Genomic DNA, 12,806 nt, shown 5'->3' with positions numbered 1-12,806 from the left:
CAATTAATTAAACCTCACTTTCAGTTTCAAAGATGGAAAAAAACATTGTTCTTAAAAGACACGGTATATTTAGAATAGTACAATCTTAACAATGTCTGTAAATATTGAAATATGTGTGTTTACAGTGCATTTAGAGGATATACACAGAACAATTCAAGCTATTTTCACCCTATAGAACAAACTTCGCTATCATCTGCAATCTACCAGCAGGTGTTCGAATTACATTTCTAAAGGAGAGATTCACAGATTTCTACCTTTTATTTCAATTTCTCTGCTCATGGTGTGAAAAACAGTGTGTAAATCTAACTGCACTCAAATTTGGTATTAAAACATATAGTTACAGATACAATATTTTAAAGTGACAGCCCTCATGGCTCTATTGTAAAGGTCTTTGTTGGAATCTATTGGTATCTTGGCAGATGATAGAAAGATGTGTATAAGTTGAATAACAATAACTATTTTAACCACAGTAAATGCAGACAAATCATCCTTCGGAAAAATGACTCAAGTCTTGCTGGCAAAAATTGTACAAACAAACAATTCTTCGTATTGAACAGCCAAATCCAATTTGACAGACAAAGTTCTGAGTTGAGTACAGCCCTAAAATAAATATATATATATATTTTTCCCACAAGCGTAGAAGAACAGATGTGCATGAAGAAGAGACATCTAAATTACCTCAGAGTTTCAGTCACCTTTTGTCCGGTTGTGTTCCTTGACAATATCGTCTCCACCAGGTTTCTTGGCCAACGCAGATTTTTCCAACTGTGAAACGATGATTTTTGTTTTAATCACATGGCATCTGTAAAAACAGAAAAAGTGAAATGGCATTATGACCCACATCACAATTCATTCTGAGACAACACTGAAGTTAAATGTAACACTAACTAGCTTTTGTCAAACACATTAAAAACGACTGAATGTAATTAGACAGCAATAGACAGAAAATAAACTATTAATTTAATCTAATTGGCTTCAAAGTGAATCCTTGTAGGAGTGCCCATGCACTCAAAAGGGAAGGTTTGTCACGGATAATATCACAACTCCCCACACACGCAGTATTTGCTATTTACTGTCATCTATGGACATTGAAAACAATACAATACTGTCAATACCTCTCTTGCCCACATTGTGGAGTTTGATGTTAGCTAGTTAGCCTAGCTAACTTAATGTGCGAGCACATTTGAGCTAACATTAGCTTTCAACTCGGTCAGGTTAGCCCTCTGCTAGTCGGTATTTCAAGACACAAAAACAACTGGAGTCTATGTTGAACAACAATATTAAGTTATTCTAATTATTCTTTTTTGCTGAAATGCCAAAATTTGGTTTCTTAAGTGATTTAGAGAAACTTACCAGTCTGTCGAGAAGTGCAAAATGGCGGGGCGAAGCTCATGATCCGTTTGAAAGGAGAAGGAGGTGGGAGGAGCTTTCCAGAGTTCAGAGTTCTTTCCAGAGTACACTACAGCAGTGAACAATGACATCAACACTGGGGAGCGATTTACTCTTGCTGTTGTTGTAATAACTCTGAAATAGTCAATGTACATTGACACTGTATATTTGACACTGAAAAGTTTAACTCTGATTATTTTCACCAACACTGGCCGATAAATTGGTAGTAATTACTCTTGCCATTGTTGTAATAACTCTGAAAGAGTCAATGTACTATGACACTGCATATTTGACACTGGGGAATTTGCTGTGTTCCTCTTATTTCTCTCTCTCTCTCTCTGTCTCTGTCTCTCTCTCTCTGTCTCTCTCTATTCTTCTGTCTTTCCAGGGCTCTCTGCCTCGGCCTCCCTGGTCTCTCTGGCCTGGATGATCGCCTCTTACCAGAAGGTTCTCCGGGACTCCCGCGACGACAAGCTGCCCATGTCTTACAAGGCCGTGATCACCCAGATGCTGTGGCACTTCTTCACCATCGGGGCGAGGACCGTGGCCTTTGCCCTCTTCGCCTCCGTCTTCCAGCTCTACTTCGGCATTTTCATCGTCAGCCACTGGTGCGCCATGTGACCTGATGCAAAAGAGTCTGGACCCACAATGAGAAGCTTAGTATTTGACAAGATGATGAATAATAGTTATCAGGAGAAAACTTTAGGTCCTTTCTCTCAATTATAGTAACCAGAAAAAATAGTTATTGTTCGAGTGTTTAGTACAAGTTTACAGTTATTACCCAGCCATTGACTGGCTGCATTGACATCAAATGAATATTGTGTCAGTGATCTTGTATCTCAACGGCAGGTACACAAAAGAAATAGAAGATCAATTATTCAATAACTCTGTGTCCAAAATTAGAGCCTTTAGATAGTCATGCTATGTATTTACTGAAATACATTGTCGTTTACAGTATTGTACAGGAAAACAGCTTGATTAAGTAAATCGTAAGTAAAAACTGTAAATACATCCTCTTTTAACATACGCCCGTTCTCACTCAATAGCCTTATTAAATCAGTGTGTTCAGAACAATCTGCTTTCTCCGCACTCTGCTGCTTCTTTCCCCCAAGGAAGGACACATAATAGTTCATGTTGGCTGATTTATAATGTTCCTCCCCGTTCATTGTGATTAATTATAAATTTATGAAATTGGTGCAAAAAGGTTGTGGTAAGCAGAGATTCAATATCAATGTCTTTAACTTTAGGTAATTGTGCGTCTGTTGTGTTTTCAAATGTTTTCGATGAAATATCCCATAATTCCCAGGTATATAATTAAAATCCGTAAAAATGCATTACATTACCCAGGTAATAGATTTAAATCACTGAAAATGCATCACATATTTCTTATGATTACCATCTCAATCATATGTCTCATTGTTATTGGGAAGTAGGTTTAAAAGGAGTCACCGTACAAATCTTTAGAATATGCTCCCTAAATTGCATTGAGATCAGTTCATTAGACTACAAGTCTAATGAACTTGTAGAATAATGAACTGCCACGTATGCCTGTTCATAACAATGTTATGCTATGACATTGGGGTGCATATATAGGTGTCCAAAATAAAAAGAATATGAATGTGCTCAGTGAATTTCATGTCCATCTGCTCATTAGAGTTTTATGTTTGTTGGTTGTCCATCCAAATTACCTTATTATTCTTAGTAGCAGCCACAAAATGAACAGGACCCATAGTGCCGTTATTAAGGCTATTGTTTATTGTCTTTCAGGTGTGTCATGACCTTCTGGATCATCCAAGGTGAAACTGACTTCTGCATGTCCAAATGGGAGGAGATCATCTACAACATGGTGGTGGGCATCATCTACATCTTCTGCTGGTTCAATGTCAAGGAAGGCCCCAGTCGCCTACGTATGACCGTCTACTATTCTGTGACGCTGGTTGAGAATGTGGCCCTGACCGCCGCCTGGTACACTTACCGTGGCCCACACACCTCCGACTCCTACGCCCTGGTGGTGGTGTGCCTGGTGGCCTGCAGCTTTGCCCTGGGAACCTTCTTCATGTTGGTGTACTACTGCTGGCTGCACCCGGATGGGCCCGTTCTGGGCTCACAGTGGGGAGGGTGTGTGGACGAGGGTGTGGTGAGTGCGGTAGGGGTAGCGGGAGTGATTGATGCTTGCCTCACCCCATCCCAAGGGTCCCAAACAGACATGGTCATTACCAGCCCTCCGAGGACTCTCCCCAGGACTAAAGACACGGGGGAGCCGGTTCCCGGAGAGCGAGACAAGGACAGAGACAGGGACAGTTGCCTGCCTGTCTTCCAGGTACGTCCCTCCCCTTCGTCTTCTCCTGCACTCCTTCACAGGACCTCCTCCTCATCCCGGGCACAGGAGGGACCTGTGATCAGGATCGACCTCCCAAGGAAGCGATACCCGGCCTGGGATGCGCACTTTATCGATCGGCGCCTTCGCAAAACCATTCTGCTTCTGGAGACCTCATCATCCGTCAGCCCGAGGATACAGTACAGGAGTAGCATGATGGGCAGCAAAGAGGTTTTAGAATATGAGACAACCGTCTAAGCCAACGGAGGCTTTTAAACTTAAAAGTGCAGTCTGAGACCAAGGCTCAGCCTGAGATCAGTTCTCATCCCAGGACTACCTATGCCAGGAGAAGCATGGAAAGGAGACAAGAGTTTCAGGCAACTCTTTTTTTTCCTTTTTTTTTTAAAGAGGTTGTCAAACTTGATTGTAAAATGTGAAGCGCAATCTGGGACCAAAGCTCTCCCCTTAGGGCGCAGTCCGGGAGTACGTAGCATGAATGAGCCGTGGGAAGTAAAGGGAGTAACACTGAACTGAGATAATCTTCGTCTTTTCTAAAAGCTTGGAGGTGAGACATTTGATCGCTCATCCTGGGACCAAGGAGTGTTAGATTTGGTTTCATCCTGCATGGTTAGAGCAAGAAGTAAAAGGATTTGAGGGGCAATGAAGTTGCGGAGTTTGAGATAATTGAGAAACAGTCCGCTGCATGAACTTGAGCCTTGGACTCGGAGATTCAACAGAGACTTACCTGGGAACTTTTAGAGACTGGAGTTTGCACGGGACATGCAATCATTTGGTTTGGTAGCAAATTAGACAAGAATGGGGACTCACTATCTCATAAATATTGCCTACGTGATTTGCAGGGCAAAAGACGCCTAGACATCTTGGTTAAAACTAATTAAAATTTGCTTGAAAATTGATAGTTATTTTTAGAAATCTGGGTCATGTATAAAAGGCTAAATATGATGTTTCAACAGCCCTTAAAATGTGTTAATGTAGTTATGTCCAGTGACGCAGGACATAACTACAGGATGAAATATACTAAAAACTTGAATTAAACAATGACTAATGATATCTCAGTTTTTAACAACACTTAGCCGGGTTTTAATCAAGACGTCTAGATTTCTTTGTACCTCCAAATCACCAATTAATTGCCAATTGAGTACTCTTTAATATTTAAAGAAATGCAATCACTTTGCAGAGTATACACACAGTGAATAGGAGTATTTGTCTTTGCAAGTATAGGCAGAAAATTAAAACATTTTACATTTGCTGTACCATCATGCTTCCAAAAGGTTGCATGTCCCTCACATGGTGTCGAAAGAGAAATGTAGTCGTATACATTGGGCTCAAGTCTCATGACAAAACAAGGACCCATCATGTGAATGGCTCACAAGTGATTCTGAAATGTAAGCCTGAGAAACAAGTGATAACAGCCAGCCATCCATATGTGGTACAAAAACAGCCAGAGCAAAAGTTCCATTGATTACATCCCAACTTGATAAAGGACTTAATTGGAAAAAAATCAATCAGGTCTGGATGTAAGGATGTAAGGTGGATGACTTCCGCAATGGCTACCCCCCATATGGTATGCTCTAACTCGCCACAAACAGGCCTGTGATGTACAGTTGAATAAATACAGATGTCAGATATAAGCTACTATAATAAGCTCTAGTTGATGAATGACTTTTGGATGAAGAAGCTTCATTTACTCGTAAGAGTCTAAATGTTGTCCACTTTTCTTAGAATACATAAGATGTAGAGGTATAAAGGGTGTCATTAACAACCTCATTATGCTATGAACAGTAGCTGATAAAAAAAATGTCTCTTGGTCACATCAACAGACCTTAAGGTATCCTACAACAGTTTGTTGGAATGTGAAAACACTGGAACAAATCCGGTGAGCGGTTAATACAAGTAACAATATACACGCAAAAGAAATTGATAACGAAAACTCAGAGTTGCAAAGTACAAGGATTGTTTTTGCAGGCTAGCTAGTTAGCAACAGCTGCTTATTGTTACAGATACGATGTTAACAAGGGTTTGGAATTTTTGAAAGAAGATGTTTACAAAATGAAACCATGTACAGGCCTTCAAAGTAGATAGAGTCAGGTTTGTACTGGTAAGTGACATCCTCAGTCGACTGACAGGAAAAAATGAAATCGTCAGATGAGAAATCCTCTTTGCTGCTTTTAATAAGCTGCTGTTGTGATGCCCGGAAAAAAAAGGTGCCACAACTTGAACAAATTCAGCGGAGTTGATCGGCACACAACTTCAAGGGTTGAAGTTTAAAGGCAGCAGCTCCCAGGTGTGAATGTGTTACTATCAATTAGAAGCAGATAGATGCTAAGGAAGTCCAGCATGGTCAGCAACAGTACCTGGAGGCAGAACAGTAAAAAAAAAAAAAAAAAAAAACATTCTCATCAAAGCTAATTTTTGTCCTCTCTCATATTACACAACAGATCTCTCTTTGGCAGTCTCTTTGAAGTTCTTTGAAACGTTTCTTTAAAAGCCTTAGGTTAGTCTGTGCATATAAGGTGACTTGTGATTTGTTATGAAGAGGACGTTCTTCAAGTCCATCCAAGAAACATTTATACCAATGTTGTGATTGTTTTAGATAAAGGCAACACAAGATGTTAGCATTTTTAGCAATGCACTCAAAAGCATTTCTCTTAATACCATTGCATTCCCTATGTGACTCTGATGCATCTCAAACAGCATGTTCATCAAAACACCATTGAAGACGCATTTGATACAGATAAACTTTCATTTATTTTTCCTTAGCTGCAATACCAAGATTTTTAAATTACAACCCAACAAGCATTTAGAGGATGTGATTGTTCAGGGGGTCACCAATGTAAGGTTGACTGACACAAGCACAAAAAAAAAAATATTATGGCACAGTAAAAACTCATATTTATCTACGATAAACTTGTGTCAAAGATGTTTAGATTCTAGTTTTTACAAAAGAGGACAAACCTCTGCTTCGGATGAATATAAATGACATCTCAACTTTAATTGTGAAAGTTTTACGTCAAAATGTTTATAGTGTAAAAACTTAAAACATCTACTGAACAAATGTTTCATCCAGAGAAAGCTGTTCAACGTGTATGAACCTCTTCACCATATCCACCCTGACCTACAGACAGTTTACTGTTGATTGGAGTAATGTACGGTTTACTTTTTTGGGTAGTGAAGGAATTCAAACAGTTCCCTCCTGCGGCCACCTGGGGCCAACACAAATGTCTTTATTATGCAGTATCCAGGGTGGGTTTAATTATCACCTTTATGCTGATGATGCATGTGTATATTCTATTAAGTGGCGAAGGGGCTCCCAGTAGAAGTATTTCCAACCTTGTGTACTCTAGGTCGATGGGTGGAGCAAGTCATTAAGAGTAGTTTATATACTTGCCTTTTAACAATGCGTTCACGTAGATAAGGGGTTGTGATGCAGTATCTTTCATATACTTGAGTCTACTTGTAGGATTAAAAAAAAGTGTATCCTGGTAGGGGGCAGATCGGGCCGAGTCATCCCTGGCTGACACCAGAATATCCAATCTGTTCTCATTACCAACTCATCAAATATCGACGATTGGTCAATGCCACTCGGCATCTGATACCGAGGCACCCATAAGCTTCTGTATGAGACGCACCGGGCTCTCGACTAACTCCAACGTAAAACTATTCACATCATTATACGGTCAGAGCAACTGATGTGGAATAGAGAGCGAAAAAGTCTCAATCGAATGCATGTAATGAGAGGTAACTCTACGTTTTTTTGTGAACACAGGAGTGTATTTTGAAAAGACACTAGTCTATGCATGTAAAAAGCAGAAACTGACTCGTCCAAAACTGACGTGGGAGTGCAACCTAGAATGTCATAGTTTGAAGCGTAAAGCCATTGACCTAGCGTCGGTATTCAACGAGTTGGTAGTGAGAATGTCTTAGTTACTTAGTTTGCCTTTAAAACCTTCCATCATTGTTGTTGTTTAGTTGTCAGAGTCTGCCAGAGAGGCCACGTTTCTAATTGCATCCTGCAGATGAGTTGCATTATTATCTGATGTTGGGAACAATCAACGCTCCGGAGCATTGGGTACACGCGTGGCCATCATGCACACACTAATGCATTGTTAAAAGCAAGTATGTAAATGCTCAGATCCTCACAAGGTTTTTGATTGTATTCCCAATTAGACAGCAAGGGCAACATTTCCATATCAGCTCTCCTACCTGCTCTGCGGGAAAACTGTGTCTGTGGTGGGTTGAAATGGATAAATAACAAATCAGGAATACAAATTAAAAGTCAATATCAGTAATAACTTGGTATCAGCATTATCCTGACAGTGTTGTGTCCTATGAACTAGTGGATGTTGGTACAGTGGTGGCAGTCACTGCGATGTTAATGGTGCTGAAAACAACAATTCTATGTCATGTCAAGCATGATAATGTACAGATAATGCATATGGTAACCACCCAATCTGGGCCGAGAGCGAGGCTTCGCTTTCTCTGATTGGATAATGAAGCCCTTTGTAGTTTAAGTAAAATAAAAGTAAAAAGTGGTGCGCTGGTTATATACCGACTTGAACAAAAACATGTTAAAAAAGTAAGCGAGTTCAAAAACTCAAATCATCTTTTATTAATTGATGCAAGTATTTATGTTTATTTATTTTTGTATTTGTTTTATATATATTTATCTATTGTTTACTCACTCAGTGGCCATGTCTTTGGTATGACTCTTATATTAAGATGTAAAAACTGAAAATAGATTTTCTTTTTTTTTTTACTCATTCTATATATCTGTATATATCAGAGTGGCGCTATACTAGGACGTGTATGAGTGTGTGTGCTTTGGTTCGTATGTATGTATTGTATGTACAGTATGTATGTCAGGATGTGCTCTAAGTTCTTTTGATAATGCTGCTTCAACATCCTCTGAGTGAATGAGCAGAAAAATAAACCAGTGGTGAAAATATCTATGACGCTGTTAAAAAAAGAGCTCAACAAGATGTGCTGATAACTGTAGATGGGAATAATACTGTAGTAAACATGGCTGAACAGCCGGCGAAATACATTGCTGTCTGTGTCCTCTGTTACAGCGTATGGAAAATAAATATGAAGTCATACATTGTACTTGATTGCAATGTTTAAGGTACTTGGACTTAACTTAAATTTGTGAAGCTTTGTGAGGGAACTATTGAGCGTTTTACTTCACTTCATATGTAATGGCTTAACTGGTTGCATTTTTACATCCTGATGCATGTAGTTAGATTGAGACAACCAAAAGATTGTGTTATTGGTTAAATGTGAATTAAGTCAAAAAAAGTCACTATTCACATTTTCAGAATTGAATCAGGACCACAATATTTCTCTAATTCTAACCACTTGCTAGGTGTTAGGGAAAGAAAGTGCCTAAACATAACCATCAAATAGTTCAATTATGTTTTCGGTTCTACGACCGGATATCATGTTGTAAGGGAAACAAACAAAATATAAGATTGATTTGTAGTATGATCATTTTGTGACAGTTTTACATTTTCTGATTATGTTGATTTAAAAAAAATGTCAGCGTTACTTCATGTTCTTTTTTTCATTATATATTATTTGCACACAAATGAGACTTCATAAAAACCAGATAATGACAAAATAAGAAATGTGACAAAAGGAGAAAAAATATATATATATTCAAAAGGAATAAAAAAAACTGCACCAACATAATGAAGATAAGAAGCACACAAAAGAAAAACTAACCAATCAGTCGGTAACTATGTTTCATTTCAAATGTATCTGCTGTTATACATTGGTATTGTACAATATACCCATATTTGAAGGTGTTTAGAACAGCAGATTTCAGAATTTTTTTCAAACTAAGCCAATGCACTTTCTGGAACAAATGGTGCTCCGGTCAGCTTCAGTGATTTCAATCACAATTTCTAGTTTTTGCGAACAGTTCATCAAGAACATTAGTTTTTTATCAAATGGCTCTGAAAACTACAGTACCCATGAGCCTCAAACGCTCTGTATTTCATTAAACACTGCACCACTGCATTTGGTTTTTATTTGATGTACTGAATACAGCCAACAAGTTCTACAAAACCTGTAACTTGTGTCCGCCACTGAGACAGAATCTAGCTCATTCTATATGGCTGTTTCTCACTGGCCGTGGTCTTTCTGTGCGTTTGGACTGTACTGAGGAGTTCCCAGGTGCGATACCGGAGTGAGGAGGAGCTGAAACCGAAGCTGGAGCTTCACCAACGCTTTCCGCTGAATCTTCCCGCCCTGTTTCTCTTGTTTCTTCTTGATCTCCTCTTTCTTTCCTCTCGAGGCGACAAACACAAAATCTCTCCCTCAAACCAACATTCTTTGATCTCTTTCTCACATCACCATCCCTCCATCCTGAGGAGTTGTTGTTTATTTGGCAGGCATCTCTGGGGATCCAGCAACCAAACAACAATCCCTCCTCCTCCCTTTTCTCTTCAAGTCTTTTTCCCTTTGCTTTCCTTTTCATTTTTGTGTTTTCAGTCTGTTTCTTCTTCTCTGTTTTCTTTTACTTTGCAGCAGGAGGAACTCATGGGTATGAGGTATAAGGGGAGTATTCCTCCCCTTATTTGATCTTTTGTTTTTCATCTTCACTCCTTGCTTCCAAGCACTCCTTCCTTTTTTCCCTTTTTTCTCAAGGTCAATCAACCCCGTTCTCACTCACTTGGTCAGAGCCCCTCGGTGTCTGATACCGACGCACCAAGGCACTCTTTGAGTCCTATGAGACACACCAGGCTTTCAGCTGACTCCAATGTAAACCCATACGCTTCATTAAGCGACGGTCAGAGTAACTGAAGTAGTATAAAGAGCGAGAAAGTCCACTTAACGGAGGAGGTCTGTGTGGATGACCTTCGACACAGACTTTCACCCAGGAGACCGCTGTTAGTGTCCATGTAACACCAAGTCAACATTGACTTACTTTACCTTACTTTTGTTACAAAACTTAGGTGGCATTAAGTACGTAACACACATACTTCTTTTAACTGAGGGTGCGATTTTAAAGCTAACCAAGTAGGTTTGTTTTGTGAATAAACCTACAAATTAAGTAAACTACTATATATTGGAAGAGACTCTATGCATGTAACAAGCAGAAACTGTAACCCTTGCCTTCTCTTCAGTCTCAATCCCTCTTTTACCTGTCTTCATCTTCATCCTCGTCTTCCTTCCTCACTGGTCAGCTTCTTTGTTCTTTATCTGCCCTTCCAATCAACCCTCCTCTATTTTCAATGTTTCTTCCTCGTCTTTAAGCTTCATCTTCCTTGTTTTCTTCCATCCCTCTCTCCATCTTTGCTCCTTCCCTCCTCCCTTCTCTTCCTCTTCCACCTTCGTCTTCTCCTTGATTCTTATTGTCCTCCTTGTATTTTTTCTCCTCTTCCATCAGACCTCATGTGTGATTTTGAGGTGTTTTAAGGATTCTGCTTCTTTGATACCACCGATGCACACACACACACACACACACGCAAACACAGATGTACATGCATAAATTCACACATAATACACCCAATACACAGTCTCACACACACTTGCAAAGACACACACATTTTTGGAGAGATGGAGTTGATGCAGCACCAAAACACATCAAGATCTGACGTACTTTGAAGTTCATACAAGCTTGAATTATTGTGTGTTTTTGTGTGTGTGTGTCAAAGAGAGAGACAACATCAAGAGCAGGTGAGTTCATGTATATGTGCATTTATTTTATTTATAATAAACTTGAAAAGCCAGATATAACCCTTTGGATTAAGGCAGCACTATATCTGATGCTCAGCATGTGTTGAAATACCACTAAAAAGCAACGTCCAATTGAAATCAGTATTTACGTTAGCAAGCTAGGCTAACTAGAAGCTAGGCTAAAAAGGCTAAAAAGCCAGAGTTGTGATTTTACTGTAATGTTAAATAGTGCCACAAGGTGGTGCCTCTTTTTGTTGTTATGTATTGAGAGTTGAGCACACAGGGACGCTGCTACTACTCCGATGAGTTGTTGCAGGTTATGCTGTCCTGCTGCTCATGTGTCACTGGTGAATATAGTGTTGTAGAGACCTGGCATTGTGTGGTCATTCTTAAGTAGATTAAAATTGATGTAAAACTGTGAGGAAATCTTGGTTCCGCTGTCTCTCGACTCTCCTAGCTAATCGACTATCCCGTAGTTCCTGCCACGCTGCTAGCTCTCTCTACCTACTCAACCCACGTTACAAACTGCTTTTCTCTTTGTACTGATCTGATTTCATTCTAGGGATCCAGTCACTAAGTATTTAAATATTAAATATTTTACTCCAGAATACAATTTTCAAATGGCATGTTTTGATTTTGTTTGATCTGACACTTAGAGTTGATCATTGTTCAGAGCAGAACTTTTGATTCATCCTCCATTTATTTTGACACAGTTAAGCTCCTGGTCAAGTTTCTTCTCAGGCTGAGAGAGAGAGAGACAGAGAGACAGAGAGAGAAAGACAGAGAGAGAGTGAGAGACAGAGAGAGAGAGACAGAGAGAGAGAGACAGAGACAGAGGGGGAGAGAGGGGGGGGGAGAGAGAGAGAGAGAGAGAGAGAGAGAGAGAGAGGGGGAGAGAGACCGAGAGAGACAGAGAGAGAGAAAGAGAGAGAGAAATGCCCCATCTTTGCCTCCCGTTGCCTAGGTAACTGGGCGATCGTTAAGCTGTTAGCCCTCCGGTCACCATGGAGTGGTTACCCTGACAATAGGTGTGTGTGTGTGCGTGTGTGTGTGTGTGTGTGTGTGTGTGTGTGTGTGTGTGTGTGTGTGAGTGTGTGTGTGTGTGTGAGTGTGTGTGTGTGTCCACAACTGCATTTCGTTATATTGTCATTGGTTGCATAATGACAATAAATCTTTATTGTTTCCTTGAATGTGAGCATGGTTACATGGTTTGTGTGCGTGTGCGTGTGCGTGTGCGTGTGCGTGTGCGTGTGCGTGTGTGTGTGTGAAAGGTCACAGGTTTGATGTCATTACTGCCTCCATCAGTATCCTGCTGAGAAGAAATATGTCTTTCCTTCCTTCCTCTCCTCCCCCTCCTCCTTCCTTCAGATGTCACAGCTCTGCCACTCTGTGGCCAAAC

At 40.0% G+C, this 12,806-nt stretch overlaps 1 protein-coding gene across 2 annotated transcripts in view; it reads left to right on the top strand.

Moving 5' to 3' along the window:
• Window positions 1-3,964, top strand: part of xkr7b (XK, Kell blood group complex subunit-related family, member 7b) — a gene marked incomplete at both ends in the record, with an annotated part of 54,337 nt that extends 50,373 nt beyond the window's left edge. For both annotated transcript variants that reach the window (XM_079177493.1, XM_079177492.1), the window contains 2 exons: window positions 1,778-1,997; window positions 3,157-3,964. In XM_079177493.1, the coding sequence (XP_079033619.1) occupies window positions 1,778-1,997; window positions 3,157-3,964 (1,028 nt within the window). The remainder of the gene's footprint in view (window positions 1-1,777; window positions 1,998-3,156) is intronic.
• Between the last annotated feature and the right edge of the window lie 8,842 nt (window positions 3,965-12,806).

The sequence above is a fragment of the Pholis gunnellus genome (genome assembly GCF_910591455.1).
Source record: "Pholis gunnellus genome assembly, chromosome: 2".
Lineage (NCBI taxonomy): Eukaryota > Metazoa > Chordata > Actinopteri > Perciformes > Pholidae > Pholis > Pholis gunnellus.
Note: the sequence above shows the minus strand (reverse complement) of the source record. Positions and strands in the feature narration are given on the sequence as shown.